The 23,682-nt window shown below is 48.8% G+C and overlaps 1 protein-coding gene across 2 annotated transcripts in view; it reads right to left on the reverse strand.

Annotated features, from left to right (window-relative positions):
* The window catches only part of CLMN (calmin), a 120,348-nt gene that overhangs the window by 37,177 nt on the left and 59,489 nt on the right, over positions 1-23,682 (reverse strand). For both annotated transcript variants that reach the window (XM_032623341.1, XM_032623340.1), the window contains exons 2-3: positions 4,750-4,811; positions 977-1,072 (exon numbers count right to left, since the gene is read on the reverse strand). In XM_032623341.1, the coding sequence (XP_032479232.1) occupies positions 977-1,072; positions 4,750-4,811 (158 nt within the window). The remainder of the gene's footprint in view (positions 1-976; positions 1,073-4,749; positions 4,812-23,682) is intronic.

Raw genomic sequence — 23,682 nt, forward strand, 5'->3', positions numbered from 1 at the left:
AGCCCGTGCTCCGCAGCAAGAGAAGCCACCGCAACGAAAAGCCCGCGCACCATGCAGCAACGAGGATCCAATGCAGCCAAAAATAAAATAAATAAATTTATTTAAAAAAAAAAAAAAAAAAGGAACAAGTCCAGAGAGGTCCACACGGGCTGAGCTATACCCCATCGCGGCACTTTTGTATCAGCCACGCTGGGTCACTTGAGTCAAGTCAAACACTGGACTCTAGAGCCGGTTTCTCAAAATTGACACCACTGGTATTCTGACCAGATCACTGTGCCCCCTCAAGGAACCTCTGGCAGTGCCTGGGGACATTTTTGGTTGTCAGACCTGGGGGTACTACTGGCATCCAGTGGATAGAGACCCAAGGATGCTTGCTGTTACACATCCTGCAATGCCCAGGTCAGTGCCCCCATGACAAAGAACTACCCCAGCCAAGATGCCAACAGTGTGGAACTGGGGAGAGAGGACCGACCTATATACAGCAGATACAGGCAACATGGAGAGCTCTGGTGAAGATCCAAAGTGGAAGGAACCCCAAGATCAGCTGGTTCAATTCAATTTTGGTCATACTCACAAGAAGGTTCTAGAATTCTGTGTACCTAGTTGGTGGATTATAGATTTTGGCTGATAAGATGCGTTTCTTCCCCATCTTCCTGACTCTTAGCTCTCATTCTAGGTAATTTCATGGCTGGCCAGCTAAACTGTCATGATTCAGTCATGATCCTTAGCTTTGGATTCATAGAAAACATGGGGCATTTATTTATTTACTTGCTAAAGTATATTTGCTTAGTTACACATGACTGTATCAGTCTTAGTCACCGAGAAAGGAATGTCACCCTCCCAGGTCTCCCGACATAGGATTTATGGATGGCCAGGTATATATGTACATACACATAGATCTGTACAGAAAAGAACCCTTTGGCAATGCTTTCCTTTGCATTTTTACTTCTTCCTAACCCTTCTGGAGCATACGTACCAGATTTCGCCCAGACAGGACTTCTAACAAAGCCATTAGGATTTTGCCATCTTGTATATCAACGAATAAATCTTTAACTTCTAGAGGTGGGTTGCACTGTGGAAGAGGGGGAAAGAAAGTAGCCGATTAGTGATCTGTGTAAGTCACAAAACAATTTCAGAACTGCAGCTTTCACTGGAGAAAAAACTTCCGGACACCCAGATGTGCCTACAGGCAGCAGGGCCCATCCAAGGAGACAGCGATTCCCCTCTCCCTGGAGGTGGCCCGTGGGCAGTGGGTGCGCTGGGGAGCTGTGGAGGAGGCTCTGGGTGGAAAAAGTCAGAAGGCCCCTGCTTTCCTCTCTGACCTGGGGAGGTCTGAGGGACCTGTGTTGTGTCCACCAAGAGTTTGGCTGGGTGTGGCCTGGGGTCCACGGGGCCGGCTGGAACTTGTTGGGCAGATGTCCCAGCACAGCGATTTCCAAACTGTGCTTCCCAGAACAGCTTCAGCAGAGCACTTCACAGAGCCCTATGGGGGCGGGGGGGGGGGGGGAGGGGGCGGTCCCAGAGGAGGCTTATTCAGGGCACTCCCTTCGATAGCTCTTACTGGCCTTTATTTAGGGTTCCAGGAAGACTTTGCTTAAAGAAAGGTTTCTGTTGACTAAACAAGCTTGATAAAAACTCCTTTAATGCAAGATGGTTAGGATTTATTGAATCTTGGGGGACAGGGTCCAGGAACCTGCATTTTTCATTAACCCCCCCAGCATAAATTCTATTTACTTTCTGGTATTGGGGCATTTGGAAGCATTAGAACACTTACTGCTCTTGGGGATGACGAAGGGGGGGTGTTCCCACAGGAGACCGGATTAATTGGGGGACAGGTATGGCGCCTGTCACCCATCAGAGAGCCAGGGAAATCTTGGAGCTGTGGCCCAGGCACCCTTTCCTCCGGGAAGGCCTCCTCCCCGTGAAAGCCTTGGAGGGCCCATGTTTTCTTTTTTTATTCGGGAGGTGGCATTTCCTTACCTCTTACACGAGCCCCCTGACTCCCAGTTAGTCAAAATACTGGGCAATTCCACCCACAGGTGCACAGAAAAGAGCTCTGCTTCAAGGGCAACAGCGACTTTGAACCCAAAGGCAAATTATTTTCTTTGCCAACTCCCCACTGCTCTGCAGGAACATTCCACACGGAGCATGACGGTATCAGGTTACCGAGACTCTTACGGAAATGTTATTCCTGTTAACGCGGGGCAGAAACGCAAGACCTGAACAAAACAGCCCCTGATAGATGAACTCACAAAATTTCCCGTTAGCAGCCCCGACCGTGGCCAAACCTTGCTTTTGAGCTGAACCTGGAGAATAATTTCCATTGACAGTGTCTGTAAGAGCCTCAGCCCAGCAGCAGCGAGCGGGGCCTTGGCCGGCATCCATCTGCAAGATGGCAGGAGGAGAAATTGAACCCACTCCAGTGAAAACACTCCTCGGGGCCCCAGACGTTCCATGGGCTTCATGAGATTGGTATGGCCGAGTAAACAGCACCGCCAGGGGTTTCTTCGTGATCTAACTCCTTGGGTAAATTAAGGAATTTTTCCAGAAGCCAGAGACCCCGTAAATATTTCTGACAGCCTTCAAATTGCAGTTAAGCCCACTTCCCCAAGGAGTTCCTGGGTTTCCCTTACATGAAAAGTTGTTCTTGAAAGTCTCAAGGTTGGAAACACGGCTGTGAATTTTGCCCTGTTTATTACGAATCAGTTTCAGGTGCTATCTGATTTATCCGTAGAGTGGGTGCTACCCACCTGCCCCGAAAAAGGAAGCAAAGCATGGCCACGGAGAAAATTCTGGATGCGATCAATGCTAACAGAGGTTCGTTTCGGGGTGGGGGTGGGGGTGAGTGACTGCGAGGGTATTTGCTCTATTACCCTCTGTACTTTTCTGTGTTTATTTTTAAAAGAAAGAAAGAAAGAAATACACTGAACTCCGTCTGCCAGGAGGAATTTCCAGCTACCCTGATACACATCAGGCATTAATTTAGGAGTTCAGTGAACTCAGATTTGGGGAACGGTTTTCCTTTTTTTCCAAAAATAACACTTCACTGGGTGAGCAGTGCCGAAAATGCACCAAGAGTCAAAACAACCGGCAAGTGATTTATCGCGCTTCATCCACGGTATAGAGAGACTTTGCCCTGAAGAGTTCAGGAGCCTCCTGGGTCGAGCGGAACCCGTGCTACAGGTGGGGAATAGAAGTGAGGGTGGTCAAGCGTCTGCTCGGGAAATATTATAGGCCTAAAGTTTAAGCTACGTGAATTAAAATTTTGGTCAAGAGCTCCACTTCCTAAAAAACCACATTTATTTTCTCTGCTTTCTAATCATTTCAGTGATTTCCTGTAAGAACCTTTCTTTGGGGTTAACTCTAAGGGCAGCTAATATTACTCTTGTGCCTTTTAAGAGGAGAGGAGAGAAGAAAATATAGGTATTAAACTCACTGAAGTAGGATATTTGAATACCACCAGCTTTGAAAGACACGAGACTACTGGCTGGGTCTATTTGGAGAACCAGATAGTGGAATTTAAGAAGATGTGAAGTGAGTAAAATGAATCCTGATAAACCAGCTTTCTTATAATAAGAAAAATAATCTCTCCTCCCCCAGCCCCGGGCAATTAGAATGTTCTCTGTGGGGGGTGGGGTGCGGGGGTGGGGGGCTAACCTAGTGGTGAGGAGGGTTCGGATTTCTCCTCCTCCGAGCTGTTTATCCATTTCACATCCCGCCCCTTCTCTGCTGCTCATCCTTGTGTCTGGTTCAGCTGCTTTTGTTTTAGGGTTTGTGTGCCTGAGAAGCCGGCAGACAAAATGCGCTTCAATGTTGCCTGGCCAGAGTATATTAGCAAAAAAAGAAAAAGGGGAGAAGAGGGGTCACGAAGTGGAATATGCAGGAGAAGCCACAGGAAGAGCTTTCTTCTCAGTCGTGGGATTGCAGAGAAGCGATTCAATGTCTCCAGGCTTCTGTTTCCTCATTCGTAACAGGATGGGGTGCAGGGTAAAGAGGGCTGTCTTGAGGATTAAAGGAGATGTGTGCTCGATGCACCCAAATAAGCAGATAATATCGTTGACCAACAGCAGCATTACATGATGAACCAGGGAATCTGGCTCGGTTAAAAAGTGCGAGGAGGGCTTCCCTGGTGGCGCAGTGGTTGAGAGTCCGCCTGTCGATGCAGGGGACACGGGTTCGTGCCCCGGTCCGGGAAGATCCCATGTGCCGCGGAGCGGCTGGGCCCGTGAGCCGTGGCCGCTGAGCCCGTGTGGCCGGAGCCTGTGCTCCGCAGCGGGAGAGGTCACAGCAGTGAGAGGCCCACGTACCGCAAAAAAAAAAAAAAACCCCAAAAAGTGCGAGGAGTTTTTGCTTGAATCAACGCAAATACCTACAAATGGGTCTTCACGAGAGCCTCCCTGACCACCCCAGACTAGAGGTCGAGATCCCCTCAGCCCCCTGTTTGGGTTGTTCAACAGTGAATGTTTCCTAACTTTTGCTCAGCGATTCCTATTTAAAGATGGACCCTCTCCTTCCCCAGCTAGACTGATAACCTCAGGAGGTCAGAACCCCATGTCTTACTTACCTTCATGTTCCCAGCACTGAGCCTGACGCTTGGCAATGAGAATGCACTCAACAGATGTTTAAATGAATGAATGAAAAACAACAACACAACAGAAACACTGAGCACCCTCACCCCCGCTCTGCTGAACTGTGCACTCCGTTATGGAGGAATCCATCACTTAACAGCAAGCCGAGTGCCCTGCTTACCTTCTCCAGATGGAGATTTATCCATCGAGTAAAAGTCCGCTTCTGCACATTCTCCCTCTCAACTGAAAACAAAGAAGTGCCATTAGCCGGGTGCAAAGAAATACATGCAAAATCCCACCCCCCTCTTCCCAAGGGGAGAGTCTACGGAATCTCTGTAGGATGGGGAGCCCCGGAGGTCCCATATAGGGATGGAGACCTTCCCAGAAGGAGGCTGGCAAGGGCCTGGGGAGCACCTAGAATCCATTTTCTCCAGCCCAACCCTGAGCATCTTAAATAGATTAGACCCACGAATTCAGACACACAGAACAAAATCTTATGCACAAGCTAACGTGAGCATTTGGACATTTGACTCTCCAGCATAAGAAGCACTGGTGGGAAGATACAAATTTAAAGCACGAGGTGATGGTGTCACACACCTGCCTGGCGGTAGTGTGGGTCAGAGGAGCTACGATGGAGGAAAGGAGGGGAGGTCAGTGATTAGGAATTGGGAGGGGGCTCTTGAATGCGTGGTGGAAAGAATTTGACAGTCCTGGCTTGGACTCTTAACCTGGTCACCTCCCAGCTTTGTGTCCTTGGGCCAGTCGCCTATCCCCATATCTGATCTTCCCCATGAGGATACATGGGTGACAGCCTACTTCCAGGTTGCCGTAAGACTGACCTGCGATCCTGCAGGTCAGGCTCAGCAGGGTTCCTGGCACAATAGCTGCTCATTTTTTTTTTCTTTGTAGCAATTATTTTTAGAGCCAGGGAATACTTTGTGCGCCCCAGGAGGGGAGAGTTCTGCAGAGCCCCAGTGAGCAGGGAAGACGCCAACCAGACACAGACCCCTTCTCCCACAGGACATAACTTCCCAAACAGGTTTCTTAGGAGGAAAGGTCTTTCCTTTTCAAGAGTTATTGCCATCTATCTACCCAGCACTAATTGTGTCCTGGACACTTTGTCTCCAATAATCTCTAATCCTGACAATACCACCTGCGAAGCAGAAACGAGTATTTTATAGATGAACAAAATGGGGCTCAGAGAGGTACCCTGACTTGCCCCGGACATCAGTTGGAGAGAGACAGAGCTGAGCATCTGTCTGCCTGCCCCTCATCAGCCAGCTCCCTGGAAGTGGAAGGCTTGGGTTTGAATTCCATCTCTTCCAAAAATTACGACAAAGGCATCTGCAGTAGTAATGATAATGATTTAAAAAATATTTACCGAACAGCCGCTATGTGGGCAGGTACACATCTAAGCACTTCACACGCATTCACTGATTTAATCCTTCCTACAACCCTCGCAGGGAGGGACCTTCAAGATGGGAAAACTGGGGCACTTGCCCAGCGACACGCAATTAGTAAGGGTATTGTTCCTATGTTAAGATGAGGAAACTGAGGATCAAAGAGCTAATAAGCCACAAAATTAGGACTTGGAACTAGAGTCTGTGCTTTCCCCATTCGCTCCTGGGCTCTGTGGCATCAGCTGGCTTGGCACCTGGGGACCCGGAGGGAGTTTCCGTGATAGGCGGTGGTGCCAGTGCCTGGGTCTGGGCGCCCCGGGGACCACAGTAGCAGCCCCTGCAGCTCAAGACGCTACACCTCTCAGGAAGCTTCCTGGAAATGTCGGAGCCACAGGACTCCTAAATTACTAAGTTCTGGATTTCAACTTATTGGAAGAACGTATCACATATGCCTAAAACCATTTCATATTTCTTTAGCAATAAGAAAACGAGAGGCAATTTATCTCTTGGCCGAGAAAAAAAGGCTATGGTTTTCTCTAGCAACTGTGGTTCTTTTCTTCCTCCCAGCCTCATTATTAGGTAGATAGTGGTGCCCATAAATCAAATTTTAATATTGTGCCTTTCAATCTTTTTAATTGAAGAGCCAGCAGACTAATTATGCACATAACTGCTTCTCTCTCATTTTCCTCTTTTTCCGTCAGGGAAGGTCACTGGCTAGTAGGCATAAGGATGAAAGAGCTCATTCTAGTGAACTGTTTCTCGTGGGAGGCGGGAGGAGGGAGGAAGGAAAAGAATGGAAGCGAGGCCAGGAGGGGGGCATGTGCTGAGGGCCATGAGTTACAGAGTTCCAGGACTTCCCAGAAGATGGGAGACCTTTCTGCCTCTGCAGCTTTTTCCATAGTGTGGGTCTTCCCATAGTTTAGGTCTGTCCCGCTGTTGATGGACATGGGCTATTCCTGGTTTTTTACTGTATGGAGCAGTGCAGTAGCCAGCACCCTGGCACAGGCAACCTGGCATGTGAGTCTCTGTGCACAAACGTGTGACTATAGTTCTTACGCCTGACGACTACAAGCGGAACCGCTGGGTCTTAGCAGTGGGCACACTTGAAAATTTAATAGCGACTTCCAGACTGCCCTCCCAAAAGGCTGCCCCAGTTTATATCTTCACCCCCAACCTGTCTTTAAACAAGTTTATGGGGATTGTAAAGTATTTACACACACATTCAAACACTCAGACTGGTTTCTCCATATGGCTTCAGAGAGAGCAAAGTCTGTCTCCTGAAACAAAAGTGCATTCAGTGAAAGCCTAAGAGAACCAGGCGTAGGCTGTTAGTTTAACTGTGCAGAAGGGTGCAAATGAGGAAGTGGGTGTAAATGAGGAAGTGGGTGTCTGTTAGTCTACATATGCCTCATCTATCTGCCCACTGAGCCACCTACCTGTCCATCCACTCACCCATCCACCCACCCATTAGTCCTTCCATCCATCCATCTATCCATCCATCCATCCACCCGTTAGTCCATCCACCCATCCACCCACTCATTATTCCATCCATCCATCCATCCATCCATCCATCCATCCATTCATCCATTCAGCCGGCCTCCCAGCTGATACTTACTCAATGATTACTACTTGCTGGGAACTATGCCCAACCCTGTGGGCAAAATCAGAAACGAAGAATTAAGCATTCATGGAATCTTGCACTCCAAGAATTGACAGCCAGTAGGAGAGAGAAAACACGGATGCCGCAAGGCACAGAAACAAGGAGAAATGAAGAGAAAACACGGATGCCGCAAGGCACGGAGACAGGGAGAAATGGATTAGAAATTTCAAGAGCTGATGGGACGGGAGGAGGTGATTCCAGACTCCACGGGGGACTCCTCTGGGGGCCCTGAGATGATCCCCCCCCATAGAATTGGGACACGGAGGGATCCTGAAAGGCAAAGACAGCATTTTAGCCCTGGCCTGATCCACAGCCAACCTCTGGGTGGCTTCACTTCCATTCCAGCCAAGGCCAGTGGGTGAATCCGGGCACAAATCAGCTTCAAGAACACAGTGGAGCCATAGGAGGGCAAGGTGATGACCGAAGACACCAGGGGACTGTGAGACTAGGTCACAAATAGCAGATGAGTCCCAAACAGAAATAGGGTACGCAGACCATATTTTCTGTCCCTGAAACTAGGACACGCCGCTCAATACACAGGAGAGAGAATGCGAGAATTTAGCCTGCCCCAGAAGGCCCACCTGGGAGCCACACACCATTAGACCACGAGCTGACCTTGGTGAAAGTCAGAACTTTCAAAATACCTTTGCCTCAGTCTCCCCTCTGCAGGATGGGGATAACCGTGCCTCCCTCACAGGAATGCTGTGAAGATCAAAAGGGATCCGCCAGAAAGGCATTCCCAACAGCTGTTCCGGAAGGGCCACCTTTCCCCCAGCCCCATGCCACACCGCATGCCCTTGGGGTATTTTATCTGGTGTCTCCACACAAAGGTTGGCTGCCCTTTCCCGGCCTTCTGCATTTCCAAATACCCACCCCCATCCCACAGGCCTTTTCTACTTCTGGCCCTGCCAAGACTCTATAAACTTTATATAGCCTCCATAAACCCAACGGCCCCTTTTGTCCACGGCACCTATCACGTTGTAAAGGTGTAGGAAACCATTTCTCAGGAAGGGTCTGGCCTTCGTGAGGAGTGTTTGTGGGGCCTGGTGTGGGTTTACTGGGCAACAACGGAGTAATAACAGCGCTGTAAAATCACCATCCCAGCTCTGCCTGGCCGGCCAGGGTGCTCGAGCACCAGGTCGGGTGGAGGCGGGGAGGGGCTGCCAGGCCCGGGACGCCAGGGACGCACAGAAGGGGCGGCCCAGCCTTCTGGCTCAACTCCACCCTCCCAAATTCCAAGGCATGACTTTGGCCCCGGCTTTGCCTAGAACAGCCAATTTGAAAACAGGAGGTGTGACATTCCTTCCTTCTCAGTATCAGGCTCAGGGCTTGGAAGCCACAGAAAAAGGGATACTAGCTCTGGGAGTTAAAATAGACTCATTTAGGGGCTTCCCTGGTGGCGCAGTGGTTGAGAGTCCGCCTGCCGATGCAGGGGACAGGGGTTCGTACCCCGGTCCAGGAGGATCCCACATGCCGCAGAGCGGCTGGGCCCGTGAGCCATGGCCGCTGAGCCTGCGCGTCCGGAGCCTGTGCTCCGCAATGGGAGAGGCCACAGCAGGGAGAGGCCCGACTACCACAAAAAAAAAAAAAGACTCATTTACATTTGTGGCTGTCTTTCCATAGGTCCACATTTCCCTCAAACCTACTTCCTATATAATATTTCCTCTATAATAGTCTGCTCTTCCCCGCCCATGGGAAAGCCTTGATGGCTTTATCTGTTGATGAAAATAATATGCTCATCATAAAAAATTAAAATATAGAAAAGCACAGAGAGGGAATTCCCTGGTGGTCCAGTGGTTAGGACTTGGCACTTTCACTGCTGTGACCCAGGTTTGATCACTGGCTGGGAAACTAAGATCCCACAAGCTGCACGGAGTGGGGAAAGAAAGAAAGGAAGAAAGAAAAGCATAGAGAAATATATCTCAAATCTCGTGAAATCATTACACCCAGAGATCACCAGTATTGCCATTTTAATGACCATTCTCCTAGAACTACACACACACGCGCGCGAACACACACACACACACAGGTTCAGAGTTAATGCACGTGGGTGCGCATGTACACAACTACAACGTCATCACCTAAAGACTCAGTATTCGTCAAAGCATTGCCCATGGATCCCTAATATCAAGAGCTTCTGGGCTTCTGGGGTGACAGTTAAAATGCTAATTCCTCGACCTCGGCCAAGACCTACTGGGTCACACTCTCTGGGGCTGGGGCCTGGGAATCTGAATTGAACCAGCTCGGGGGTTATGACAGTACACAGTTGAAGAACCTGGGTCTTCCTGGGAAGAGACAAGTGGCACGGTTCCTTGGTCATCTTCGGGCAGAGTAGAGATGGCAATGGGACGTCACCTGGTGGAGCAGAAAGGGCCGGCGTTCTGGAGCCAGGCCCACAGTGCCACCCCTCACCCTGAGATGGAGACACGGATAGGGCTCCCGGGTTGGCTACAGTATTGCTTATTGGCGCTGGCAACAAAAATTTCTTTCCTGCTTTGTCAAAAATGCTCTTCCTGATAATGCTTTAAGTCACTAGATTCACGCAGCTGCTCTGATACTCCCGAGAGATGAAGCAGAGCTCGCCTTGGAGGACCGCAGAGCAGAATCCCGCAGGCAAGGCTTATCCTTCGACGTCCGTCCAGCTGCGGCAGCTGGGACACCTGTTTCCAGCTGCAGGGGCACTGCCCGGGCGGGAGGGAGGCGGCTGGGGCGAGCTGTGGCCTCACCTCCAGGAGCTCAAAGCCCTCGCCCAGAGCCGGGCACAGCGCATGTGCTGAACAAACGCAGCTGTAGCTGTTATCACTAACCTCCGACAAGCTGAACTTCTCTAAGTTGAGTTTCTTTTCTGTGTAATAGAGACAACGCCTTCCCCTACCAAATGAGATGATGATGCCTGTGTGTGTGTGTGTGTGTGTGTGTGTGTGTGTGTGTGTCGGACACACAGAGGACCTCAGTAAACAGACTTGTTTCTTCTCACAATTCATAGCATTCCAGGGACCCATACGTGGGCCCTACTGACAGCTTTCTGTAGGATGGGGCATGGCTACCCTGGTGACAGCTTGGTGGGCCCTCCCTGTCCCCTGTGGAATCGTCACCGAAGTCCCCCACTCAGCCCTCTCTATCCAGGAGGCAGGGTGGCAGGAGGCCCCGTACTTTTCAAGCTTTACTCCTGTTTTGTGTGAGGGCAGGACCCTGGCACGCGTAGGCTCCTGTGCCCCAGGCCTTGTTCGCCAGAAGCCCGGGTCTGTACAGAGGGCCATCTCGGCTCCAGCGGAAGCCACAGCCCCCGATGATGACAGTCTCAAGGGGTTCCTCCGATAGCATCCTGGTCTACAAACCTCTTGCCCCACCTTATACGAGCGACGTCCTGAGACACTCACATACACTTTCCCGTTCTGGGTCTGAGCTGACCTCCTCCACTAGCTGGGAAAGCCACTACCCTTCTTGCCAAATATCCTTCTTTTTCTCCATGGCTCAGACCCCCACTCATTCCAAGTGTCCCCCTTGGCTCGCTTCAGCTGTGCCAGCTCTTTCCATCAAACCGGGGATCTTTAACCCAGGATCAAGGGCACCCGCCGCCCCACAGACAGCACACAAAGAAGCTAGCCCTCGGGGGTGCCCCTGCATGCCTGCCCCGGCCCAGCCCTTGGCACTGCTGGACCCCCAGGCGCCCGCGGCCGCCCCCCGAAGAGGCCGGGTCCCCCGCCTCGTGGTTTCACTCCTTTCCCCATCTTTCAACACCTCCCAGAACAACCTCATTACATGGCCCCATGCTGGTTCATTTGAGAAATAAAACTCAGAAACAAATTAAACAGCAATTTCTTTTTCAGCAGGAGGGGAGCCAGGCTTCAGGAATACCAGGCCAGCAGCCTTCGGTTCCGACTCCAGGGGCTACTTCCCACCATCGGCTCTGGCGGTATTAAAAGCCAAGGCCTCCGAGTGGTTTGCACCAGTGGTGATTTTGCATTTCATTTCCTTTGTTTTTTCCTCCCCCAATGTTTGCTCTGACCCAAGTCCCTTTTATTGAGACTTTGGTAATAAAATGCAAAACCCTCCTTGGGACCACAGGCCAACGAGCATGCAACTCCTACCAGTCGGTGTGCAGGGAAGTGGCAGGCAGAGCTGCCAGGGCCCTCTCCCCCTTTCTAGTTCCTCTGCTGCCTTCTCTCCTTTGTCCCTTGTGGGACTGGGGATGCGCCGATGGGCCTCAGGACCAAGAGTGAGTCCGGGCTCCAGCCGGTGCAAACCGGTGGTCTCCCCAGTATGCACCTGGGGAGACTGCAATAAAACTGCCAAGCTTATTCGAACTGGGGACTTAAATCCAATTCTCTCACAGGTCCCAGAGGCCACCAATTAACATACCACGTCCTGCCCCGCCATGCCCCTGCTTCTTAGCTGCTCTCAAACACATACCCCAGGGCTCCAAAGAGCTAGTCCCAATTTCACACCAAATTAACTTTTAAGTTATATGTATATATATACAGGGCGGGTGCCTGTGACTAACATAAAAAAATAAACCCACTCTAGTTTTTTCTGTGAGTGATACTGTCTAACCTCAGTGCTCAACCTCGGTCCACCCTGATTTATGACAGATGACGCCAGCCAGCCAGCCATAAAAACCAAGGTTGGACTACCAAACGTAAGGTAGATAGCTAGTGGGAAGCAGCCGCATAGCACAGGGAGATCAGCTTGGTGCTTTGTGACCGGCTGGAGGGGTGGGACAGGGAGGGTGGGAGGGCAGGAGACGCAAGAGGGAGGAGATATGGGAACATATGTATATGTATAACTGATTCACTTTGTTATAAAGCAGAAACTAACACACCATTGTAAAGCAATTATACTCCAATAAAGATGTTAAATAAATAAATAAAATAAAATAAAATAAAATTCCCCCCCCCCCGCCCCAAAAAAAACCAAGGTTGGGAAAAGGGATTTTAACATCCACCCAGATGGGCAGACCAGGTGACATGACCAAGTCAGGCAGACTGCCCGGATGCATCCAGTTGAAACGGAGACGGAGAGTTAAGTGGTGTCGGACAGATCATTCACACACCCATCCAGGAAGCAAATGGGTTGACGCTTACATTCAACCATGGAAAATAAGAATGTGGACCCCGTCCTCATGGGCTTCCTTTGCCAGGTCCCACAAGGAAGGATGGAGAGAGGGAGGGGAGGAGGGAGAGAAGGAAGGAAGGGAAGCAAGATAGAAACATATTCTCTTCCCATACTATGGAGACCGTGATTCCTGGGGGACTGAACTCTCCCTTGTGGACCACAGATTTTGATGATTTTCTTTTTTCTAATACCAGTATTTTCGGGAAAGTATCCTGGCTTCTGAATACTAACTTGAGTAACTTCTAAAACTGTGTTTTCCAAACCACATCCTGCAGAGGACTAGTTCTAAGAGGCCTTTCAAAAGAGGAACCCAATAAAGCTGGGAAATAGTGCATCCTCTGTTTCCTCTCATGGATATTTATGAGCAGTATTTTTAAGGCTCTGATAAGTCCTGCAATAAAGACGTGTTTCACTTGGTCTCAACCAAGCTCATCTGAAGCCAGACCCCTTTTCTGGGTAAAACTGATCACAACTTTCTTGTAGACTCCCGCTTTGGAAATACAGAGAGATGTTCATTCATGGGGGACGTCTCCACTGGGTCCTCACAGCCACTGAATTAGGCAGCCACACTTCCTGTGACGGAGACTCCCTTGTGTTTGCCAAACACCGTTTCCTTTTTCTCATGGGCACATAGCCAAACTACATTTCCCAGCCTCCCTTGCAGGTGGTGGGGGCCTCATGGCTGCGTTCCAGCCAAGCATGCCACTTTCAGACGAGGCCAGGCCAATGCTTCATGCCTTGTGCCAAGGATGTAGAGGAGGACCGAGCCATAGCAGGGAAGGAGTCTGGACTCCCAAATCCCCCCAGTAGTGCCACCCCATGAGGAATACCACTGTGGGACTGTTGAGTGAGTGAGAAATACACCTTCACTGAGTTAAGCCAGAGTCCTTTGGGGATTGTTATTATAGCAGCTGGACAACCAGGCTTGTACCTGCCTTAAGTGAGAACCAGCCTCCCCTGTGCACGAGAGGAAGGGGAGAAGGGAAAAGTCAACATTTCTGCAGCCTCTTCCAGGCACAGGGAGAAATACTCCGCCACTGAATCCTCACGGCAACCTCAACAGGTGAGCGATGGTGCTTCTGGTGCAGATGGGGAAACTGAGTGTCAGAGAGGGGAAGTGACCTGTTCCGGTGCTTGGCTGCACAGCCGAGGGAAGAGTCTAGCCTGGTGAGCCAATACCCTCTCCACGGCACCTTGCTGGGCTGGTGGAACCCTTCAGAACAAACATCTTATTGAAGAACCTTCACAAAGAATCGGTTTCACACCCAGGTGAGCTCGGCAGAATACAGGCTGACCTGGTGTTTTGTCCCCGAACAGAGCTTAAACAGACCTAATAAGCGTTCGCTTGACTTCTTGGGTTCAGCTCTTTTTTAAAAAGGAGATTAAAACACTCAGCTGCATATACATGACCTTGATTTACATTTTTAATAAAGCCCCACACTCACCCTTCAAATACCAATGTTTTTATGTACATGCAAAGGCCAATCAGCTGCGAGATTCTCTAGAATTAGGGTGACCAACTGCCCTGGTTTGCCCTGGGTTGAGGGGGATCCCGGGACACAGGGCCTCCAGTGCTAAAACTGGGAAAGTCCCAGGCAAACTGGGATGAGTTGGCCATTCTAAGCAGTAGACACAGCACTGTGTCCTGGAGAGCAGGAAGGAGGGGACAGCTGCTGGGAGGGGCAGAAGGCCCTGGGAGCCACGTGGGAGACCAAGACAGCGTAACTCGAGGTGGTTAATATTTGCTTTAAATGCCAGGGACAGAACAAACCCTGAAAATTCCCATTTACAACCTTAAACTGCCAACGAAAAGTGACACGCACACACACACACACACACACACCCCTCAAGGTAATGTGGGTCACCTTCAACCTTCTTCAGGGACCTTTAGTTCCCAGGGTCACTGGAGGGATTTTGTCATTGCAAGGTCTCCCTTATGCCACAGCCATAATGGTTCAGACCTCAAGGACTGCACTCACACTGAGGTCAAGGGCAGACCATTGCCACTGGGTAGAACCCTGTAGAATGGCAAATTCCAGTTCGGTAATCCTACAAAACCCACTGAGACTAGACCCGTGATGCTCAACCCTCACAGTCACCTGGGGAATCTTTAAAAAAAATCAGAGATGCCTGGGCTCCATTCCAGACTAATTGAATCCGAATCCCTGAGGATGGGGCCCAGGTATCTGCATTTTTAAAGCTCCCCAGGTGATCCTGACACTGAGCCAGGGCTGAGAACCACTGCTCTCAGCCAGGGGTTGGCAAATTTTTTTTGTCAAGGGCCAGATAGTAAATGTTTTAGACTTTGCAGGCCATGTGGTCTCTGGCAACTAGCCAACTCTGCAGTGGTGGTAGAAAGCAGCCAAGGTATACCCAAACGAGCATGGTGTGTTCCAATAAAACTTTATTTGTAAGAACAGGTGGTGGGCCGCAGCTTGCCAAGCCCTGCTCTAGACTTCACAAGCCCCATTGCTTGATTTAATCAGCCATTGTAGACTTTGCTGGTGGCCATACCCTTCACGGCCCAACTTTTAAAAGTCAGTTTGGGGCTTCAGGAGCAGGGGGTTGTTTGCATTCTGTTTACTGTTATAAGAAAAGCAAACAGCAGTGGTGGGGTGGATGGAGCAGAAGGTGTATGGGAAATAAGAGCAGCAGAAAAACTGAGTATTTGGTCCCTGCAAGTCAGAGAAATCCACTTGGATTTTCTCCTTCCATCACCAAAACTGTAAGAAAAATCACATTTGGGCAACCAGACTTGTAAGTGATTCTTGTCCTTATTTTCCTTCTTCAGCAGCCAGCCTTTTTCAAACCAAGTCCTATCACCTAGCCTCTCTCTCCTCATTCCCTGCTAAATACCCACTTTGTCTCAAGAATCCAAGGGAGCAAACATGGAGAAGGAAAACAACCCCACACAATCATTATTTTTTTTCCTTCTTCTTTTGTAAAGTTTAAATGGAAACAGGCTTAAAAAAAAAAAAATCAAACGGGGCTACCCGTAGGCAAAATTTCTTAGCAGATTAAACCTTGTCCAAGGAGAGTAATCTCCCTCACCCATTTTCTTGGCACCGCAAGGAACCCAGAATTATTCTGCCCATCAGAGTACTCGGCAGTTCAGTGTTCTGGCTGGAGAGGCCACTAAATACGTAGGGTAGCTTCTCATCCAACACTGCCATCGAGGCAGTCGTCCAGGGTCTACTTGAATGCGTCCCAGGATGAGGCACTCAGTACCTCTCCAAAATCAGGCTTCCATGATCTCAAAGCTTGTCTTATGGAAAAGGAGAAAGTGCAGTGGGTACAAGTTAGGAGCTAGAGGATGACAGGTTCCAGTTTGATATCAGGAAGCTAGACCATCAGAGCTGACCAACAGTGGGATGGAATACCAAACATTTCCAGCTCTTCAAATCTTAACGTTTTAGAGGAAAACTAAAAACACACAGATACTCTGAGATTCTGGCTAGAAAGCCCTGGTAAATGTTTTTTCAGGCTGTTGGAAAATCTGGTGAGCTGGAAGGAGGTTTTGCTACCTCTCCTGATAACTACTGTAATTCCTCCAACTAGATATGCTATGAAAACTAGTTCTTGTAACAGGTTGGTTAGGGGTGAATTTTTACTTGAAAATGAATCCATATATTTATGTAGGAGACGGAAACACACTAATTCACAAAAAGATGGGACATAACCGCATCACTAACATTCTTGAACAGGTTCTTATACAAAGGGACAGGGGTCACTGCAAATATTCCTCTTTGGAGGAATCTCATAACGAGTTCAGTTTCCTTTTTCACTTTGCCGTCAGGAAATTCTTCGTTAAACTTGAAGGCCAAGTTTAACCAATGAGCGGAACTGTGGCCCACATATCTGGATACTAACTTTCCCCTGGACCTCAATTTTTACAAAAATATTACAGTCATACCTTGTTATCTGCAGGGGACTGACTCCAGGACCCCCACAGATAACAAAATCCGTGGATGCTCAAGTCCCTTATATAAAACACTGCAGTAAATGCATATAATCTACACACATCCTCCCATATACTTTAAATCATCTCTAAATTACTTATGAGACCTAATACAATGTAAGTGCTACGTAAATAGTTGTCCCCGTGGCAAATTCAAGTTTTGCTTTTTGAAACTTTCTGGAAATGTTTTTTGGAATATTTGTTATCTGAATCCACGGACGCAGAATCCACAGATATTGAGGGCCAACTGAATTTGATACAGATTCTTTTGTTTATAAACGTTTAAGCTTTGTTTTATGGATCAGGTAAACTACCTTAAATGTTTTTGCTCAAGAAAGGAGAGTAGGGCTTCCCTGGTGGCGCAGTGGTTGAGAGTCCGCCTGCAGATGCAGGGGACGCGGGTTCGTGCCCCGGTCCGGGAAGATCCCACATGCCGCCTAGAGGCTAGGCCCGCTGAGCCTGCGCGTCTGGAGCCTGTGCTCCGCAATGGGAGAGGCCACAACAGTGAGAGGCCCGCGTACCGAAAAAAAAAAAAAAAAAGTAAGGAGAGTATATGGGCTTCCCTGGTGGCACAGTGGTTGAGCGTCCGCCTGCCGATGCAGGGGACACGGGTTCGTGCCCCGGTCCGGGAGGATCCCACATGCCGCGGAGCGGCTGGGCCCGTGAGCCATGGCCGCTGAGCCTGCGCGTCCGGAGCCTGTGCTCCGCAACGGGAGAGGCCGCAACAGTGAGAGCCCCGCGTACCGCAAAAAAAAAGAAAGTAGAGTATAATAAATGAATGAACAGACACGTGAATGAGTAAATCCATAAGTAAACAGAGTGTCTTGTACATGGTTGTTACCCTTCACCCCACCCATGCCTGGTGTATAAGCAGAGATGCTTGTTGAATCAATCAATCAATGGAAAACTCACCTACCACGGCACTCATTGCATCTGGCCTCCAAAACCACCATGCTCATCCTGACACAGCCTGGATCACTCACTTCCCAGCTGCGACCCTGACCTCCAATCTGTCCATCTAACTTCACCAGTGTGGCTCTAGGAACACAAACTAGGTCTTCTCCCTTTTTGTACCTGCAGTTCCTGCTCACAGAATCGCTCAGGCTGTTCCAGTGAGCCAAGTCTCAGGTGGAATCTATAGGACTGAACCAAGAAAGCCCGGATGAAGATACCCAGGAATCAGTATGGGGACCAACTCTGTGGTGCGCCGGCCTGAGGGGCTTACAACCATCTGTCTCTGGTGGAACAGATCACCATGGCTCTATCAGTGAGAGCTGGATCTGGATTTCTCCCAGGTTCAGGTATCAAGAGAACAAGCCTGACTGCAAAAGGACCACCACCTGGCCCAGGCATCTCGGCACTTGGCTTAAATGAACAGCCAATTAAGATACTGCGTCTAGCTGCCCCTCGGGAAGAAAAGGGGCGCCGTGCCACTGTGCGGGAACTAATCTTCATGATTCCTAAGAGTTTTTGGTGTCTGCTTTTCGTTGCTAAAGCTGCCACATTTTTTGGGCTCACTGTGTGCCCTGCGCTACACATGGCTCATCTCTTTCCTCTGATCCGTGACCCTATGATAGGACGGGTACTGTCATGATGGTGTGCACGCCGGAGTGCCCTGCAGGGCACCCCCTGGTACGGGGATGCCCCTCCCTGGTCGTTGATCCAGGTGGTAAAGGCAGTGGGACCCTGAAAGTCAACGACACGACCACTGGAGCCTGAGCTCCTTCTTGGGAATCAGACTGGGTCTGATTCCAGCGTCCATCTGACTGGTCCCTTGAATGGAGCAAGCGGCACAGGGGCCATTTGCTGCCACTCGGACTGGAGAGCAAACAGATCAATCAGGAAGAAAGAGAGACACAGCGATGAGAGATGGGGTGGGAAAGACGGAGAAGGAGAAAGTGTGTACAAAGGAGAGCTCTGTTCTGGCCTATTCTCGAGGCCCTGCTACACACGCCCTGGCCTTTGGATTCAGTGGGATCCCTGTACTTTTTTTCTTTTCCTGTACTTTTCTTAAAGCAAAGGCAGCTTTTAAGCTTAATCACGCTCTTGTGAGTTTCTGCTGGTTGCAGTTAAAAGCATAATTTCTTCAACAAGCAAACTGCAAATTCAAAGAGATGAAGGGACACCGAAAGATTAAGAAAGGCTCAAGGGACACCCTCGGATTGCAATGTACGGCCCTTATTTGGATCCAGATTCAAACACACTGTTATGAAGATAAAATAATTGTATTCTGGAAGTTCAAAAACATAACTGAAATAAATTCTTAGCAAATTATAAAATGCCAAAATCAGGGCAAGAAGAGATAGGGAATTTAAATACATCAATAAATGTTAAAAAAAAAAAAAACAACAACAAACAGTCCTTAACTTGAACATTCCTGATTCCCATTTTACAGATGCACTAACCGAGGCAGGGATGAGTGTGGCCACCCAGAGCCGGGTTTCATACCCAGGCCTGGCCCCAGAGCCTGTGTCAAACCCAGCCTGCTGGGCACACTGCCTCCCGATCTCAACCCTGACCGGGACACCGGACGCCACCACCACTCCCAGACTTCGCAGTAAACCAGGGCGGAGCTCATTAGCAGGACTATTCTAAGTCCTTCCAATTTAGGTCACTACCACCTCCTGCCACGCCGTGTGCCACCTTGGCGGGTCCCTCTGCAGAGGGATGCCTACTTTCCGAGGCTGTGCTATTAGCGATTTCATACATTTTGTCAGTTCCCCCACACTAAACCACAACTTCTACCCAGGAAGAACCCTATCTTCAAAAGTCTAAAACCTATAAAAGGGCTTCCCGGTAGAAGCGGGCCTGAAAGTGCAGACAGCTATGGAAGGAGACTGCAACTTTTATTACAAGCTTATCTTGTAATAAATTAATTTAATAAATTAATTTTTATTAATTTAATCTTATTATTAAATTTAATTTTAATTAAATTTTATTAATTTTATTAATTTTATTATTATAAAATTATTTATTAAAATTTAATAAATTAAAATATATTTAATTTTTTAAATGATGTGCATACATGTGATAGAAATTTTAAGCTTTACTTTAAAAAATGTGCTATGTACCCAACCCTGTGCCTAGTGCAATCTTTTTTCATCTTTTGACCTTAATACCACTGGGGGAAATGTTTCCAAATGCCAGAGCTGACGAAAGAATTTTCTGTTTGTAAAATCAGTAGATACCTAAAACACACAAAAAAATCAGAAAATACAATGGAAAAAAAAAAAGTCACATGGATTCAATTATTCCAAGGCAAGCTTATTTCCTTCCATTCTTCCTCTACATGCTTTTTATTTTTGCTTGCTTGTTTGAACATAATTTCGACCATATTATACATGCCATGTGGTATTCGGTGGGGGTGGGCACTGTTGTTTGCCTGTTCCGTATCTTTTCTCACCTTTCCTGAATGGTAGTAGTAGTAGTTATCATTATTATTGTCATTATTATTATTACTGTCATCAATCTTGCCCCTTCTCCATCACTGTGTCTTGGCTGTGTTGGGAGAGGGGGCAAATAACTTGTCTTTTAGTTTATAGGTACAAGGAACCAGACAGACAACTTTCAAACCTGATAGGCAACTGGTAGAGCCCTTCATGGTCCTGGATTTTGAGGCCTGGCTCAGAGTGAAATTTTCTGACTTTTCCTTGGGAATGTTCTGATATGGAACATTCATATGAGTTCTGAGAAGGAAAAAGGTATGTATGGATGGTGGGTAGCTAAGGGAGCGGCCTGTAGCAACCGCTGGTTGCCGCCCCGACATTCGTCCTTCCCTTCTTCTCAACTAACGGAATGCTGATTTTGAGCCAGCAATCTGCCTAGTTTAAAAATGATCACTTCCCAGCCTCCCTTGCAGTCCGGGGGAGTCATGTGACAAAGCTTGGCCAATGTGGAAGAGGAAGTTAGGGGGTGGGGTTTCCAGGAGTGCCCTGTAAAGGGGAGCAGAAAAGGCTGAGGTTTACTTTGCCTTTAATCCTCTGGTTTCCAGTCATGAAACTATGAAGCTAGAAAACATAACAGCCACTTCTAGGAATGACTGAGCAGTGAAAAGCAGCAGCTGGCTCCATGATGGCTCTACTGGGCCCCAGAACTGGCCCCAAGCTGCTTATCTCCAGGCTTCAGATAAATAAATCCTATCTGAAGTCACTGTAAGTTGGGTTTTTGTTACTTGCAGCTCAACACGATCTTAAATGACACAATACACATCCTCTCGTATGACGTGATAAACCCAACGTAAACCCTTCAAAGCTTACTCATCCATATCCCTATTGTCAGATAGTTACGCTAGTCCCAGGTTTCGGGGTGCTGTTAATACTTCAGTAATACGCACAATTATGCATAAGCGCCCGTGGTCCTTACATTTCTATAGCAAAACTCTTTCACGTTCATTCGCTCACGAAGCCAGAGGAAAATGTTTCAAGATAGGATGGCTCAAGGGCCACGTTATAGGCACCAGGTTTTCCATGACGTCTTCTCTCTCCTTTATGTTTCCCCCTAACATCTACGTTCTGTTCAAAAAAATCATCCAACTTCAGTAAATGGTGGCTGCTGAATCCGAGTGAGAAATGAGAAACACTTCCAAGTTGTGAAGAGCTAGGGATGTGTCATCCAGGTTCTAAAACCCTGCAGATTAACCCTATGGGAGGTCACCTCGCGAAGCCAGGAAGCCTGTCTCTAACCGCAGGGTGCAAAGAACGAATGACTGCAATACATTAAGGCATAAGCAAAGGCTCAGGAATACTGTATATTGCTTGGGGCCTCTGAACACCATAGCAGGGGGCATGGGACAAAATCCTCAGAGATGATAGCCAATGTCTGCGTGTGTCGGGGTGGGCTGGAGAAGCAGCAGGGAGGTTGGGAAGGTGTTCGAAAAGGTGGCAAAGACTATGAGATCTTGAAAGGTATTAGGAGAGGGCTGCTTCTTAACAATACAGGAAATCTGGACTAGCCTTTGCCCTTGGCTTCTGGGAGGTGACCTACGCCATCCAGCAGGAGTGTCCTTGTTTAGGGCAGGGGCTGACCACGCCAGAGAGACCACCTGGAACCAAACATCACCCTCTCTAACCTCTGGATTTCCTGAGGCCCTTTTTATTTCCCATGTGGTATATGCATTTGGTGATTGCACACAGCCATCCCACGTGGGGGTGGGGGAGAGGAGTGGGAGAACACTGAAGGGCCAAAGGCAATGTCCGTGTTCTTAGTTCTCAGGTGATGACGATAAAACCACCACCCGCCATCTTGTGTTCTGGAAAACCTTGGTGCCTCTGCCCCTTGATGTTTGTTTTGTGGATGGGGTCCAATCACTCTGGCTGTTAAAGTGAATCCTCTATTCTCACTGACCGACCCTATAAAATCAGAGATGTAGTAAAAGAGACTCATCTCCCGGTCAAGTGGTCTTTGCACTCTTCTAAACACATTTGTTCCCTATGTGTCCGACCCAGAATGTCTTCCATTTTATAAATAGAACTCATTTATTACAGAACAAGGACTTGACATCCTGGCATTAAAATCACAAAGATCCTCTCTAAGCCTCAACTGTGAAAACTAGGACCCTATATTTATTGAGTTCTGGGCTCTGTGCTGGGCACTTGTGAGGTGGGTATTAATATCTCCATTTTACAGATGAGGAAACTGAGGCTCAGAGGTGAGGGAATTTTGTGTTCAGGATCAGACAGGAGGGAAAAAAAGGAATTCTAAATGTCTTGAGCAAATGTGCTCTTAATTCTAGGGCGAGCGGTGTCACAGAGAGAATTGTTGGGTCTTTGTTGATGAGGGGTCCCCTCCTCCCTCCCTTCAATTGCTTCTTTCATAAGGAGCAGTTGGAACTCTTCCGGGCCTGGTGGTTTTCTGAGGCATTCCTTTACTTTTGCTTATTCTCAAAGCTGCAGGCCAGGTTCTAAACTCAGGTCCAAGGGCCGGGGCCAGACCTTGGAGTCTCCACGCAGAGGAGAGTTTTCTGCCCTCGGCCCCTGCAGAGGGGAAGGATTAGCAGGCAAAGCCCCACTTGATTGAAAAATAACTTCCCTCCCGGCTGCTTTATGGCTTTGTGTCTCTTCCTCCCAGCTCTGGCTGAGTCTGGCCCCAAGACCACTGCACTCAGGGTGGTCCTTCCTTCTCCAAGGAGTTGGAAATTACCAAAGGAGCACCGGACGGGTGCTGAGCAGGCCATTTGAAGTCGGGCGGCAACTTACTCATGTTTTTAAAAAGTTTAAAAATGAACGCAGCAACAGTAAAGGTCCGAGGCATTCTGATTCCACCACGTGCCAGCCCTGCACTGCTGGGCAAAGTGCCTCCCCTCACTGTCCCCATCTGTAAAGTGGGGGGACAGTCTAAAGCACCGTGGGGTTGGCATGAGGATGCAGTGAGAGCAGGTGTTTACAGAATGCTTAGAACTTGACACATGGCAGTAACGGCAGATGGGACAGCCCCAGCCCTGTGATAGGGTGAGCACGTTTACAGCCATCAGGCCAGTCAAAGCTGGTTCCTGCCAGCACTTCTGAGCAGCACAGAATCTGACTTTGGCCAAAGAGAGGACCAGCCTTTGCCCTTGGCTTCTGGGAGGTGACCTACTCCATCCAGCAGGAGTGTCCTTGTTTAGGGCAGGGGCTGACCACGCCAGAGAGACCAACAGTGTGACCTGGGATGGGGGCTGTGGGTCACATAGTACCAGTGGGCCTGGAGACTGAGTGCAACCATGTGGGCCACCAATCAATCAATCAATCGATGGATCGATCATGCCTACTTAACGAAGGCCCAGTAAAAACCCTGGGGACCGAAGCTCACACGAGCTTCCCTAGTGGGTGATGTCTGTGTGTACTGTCACACATCAGTGCCAGGAGGGTAACGTGAGTAGAACCGCTTTCAGTGAGCTCTGTGTCTTTCTAATGCATTATCAAACCTGAGGGTGGTTTGGGGAACCCCTCGAACTTTGCAGTTAGTGTCAGAAATGAGGGTGAATTCCAGACAACTTCCCCGACA

This window comes from Phocoena sinus, chromosome 2 (assembly GCF_008692025.1).
Source record: "Phocoena sinus isolate mPhoSin1 chromosome 2, mPhoSin1.pri, whole genome shotgun sequence".
NCBI lineage: Eukaryota > Metazoa > Chordata > Mammalia > Artiodactyla > Phocoenidae > Phocoena > Phocoena sinus.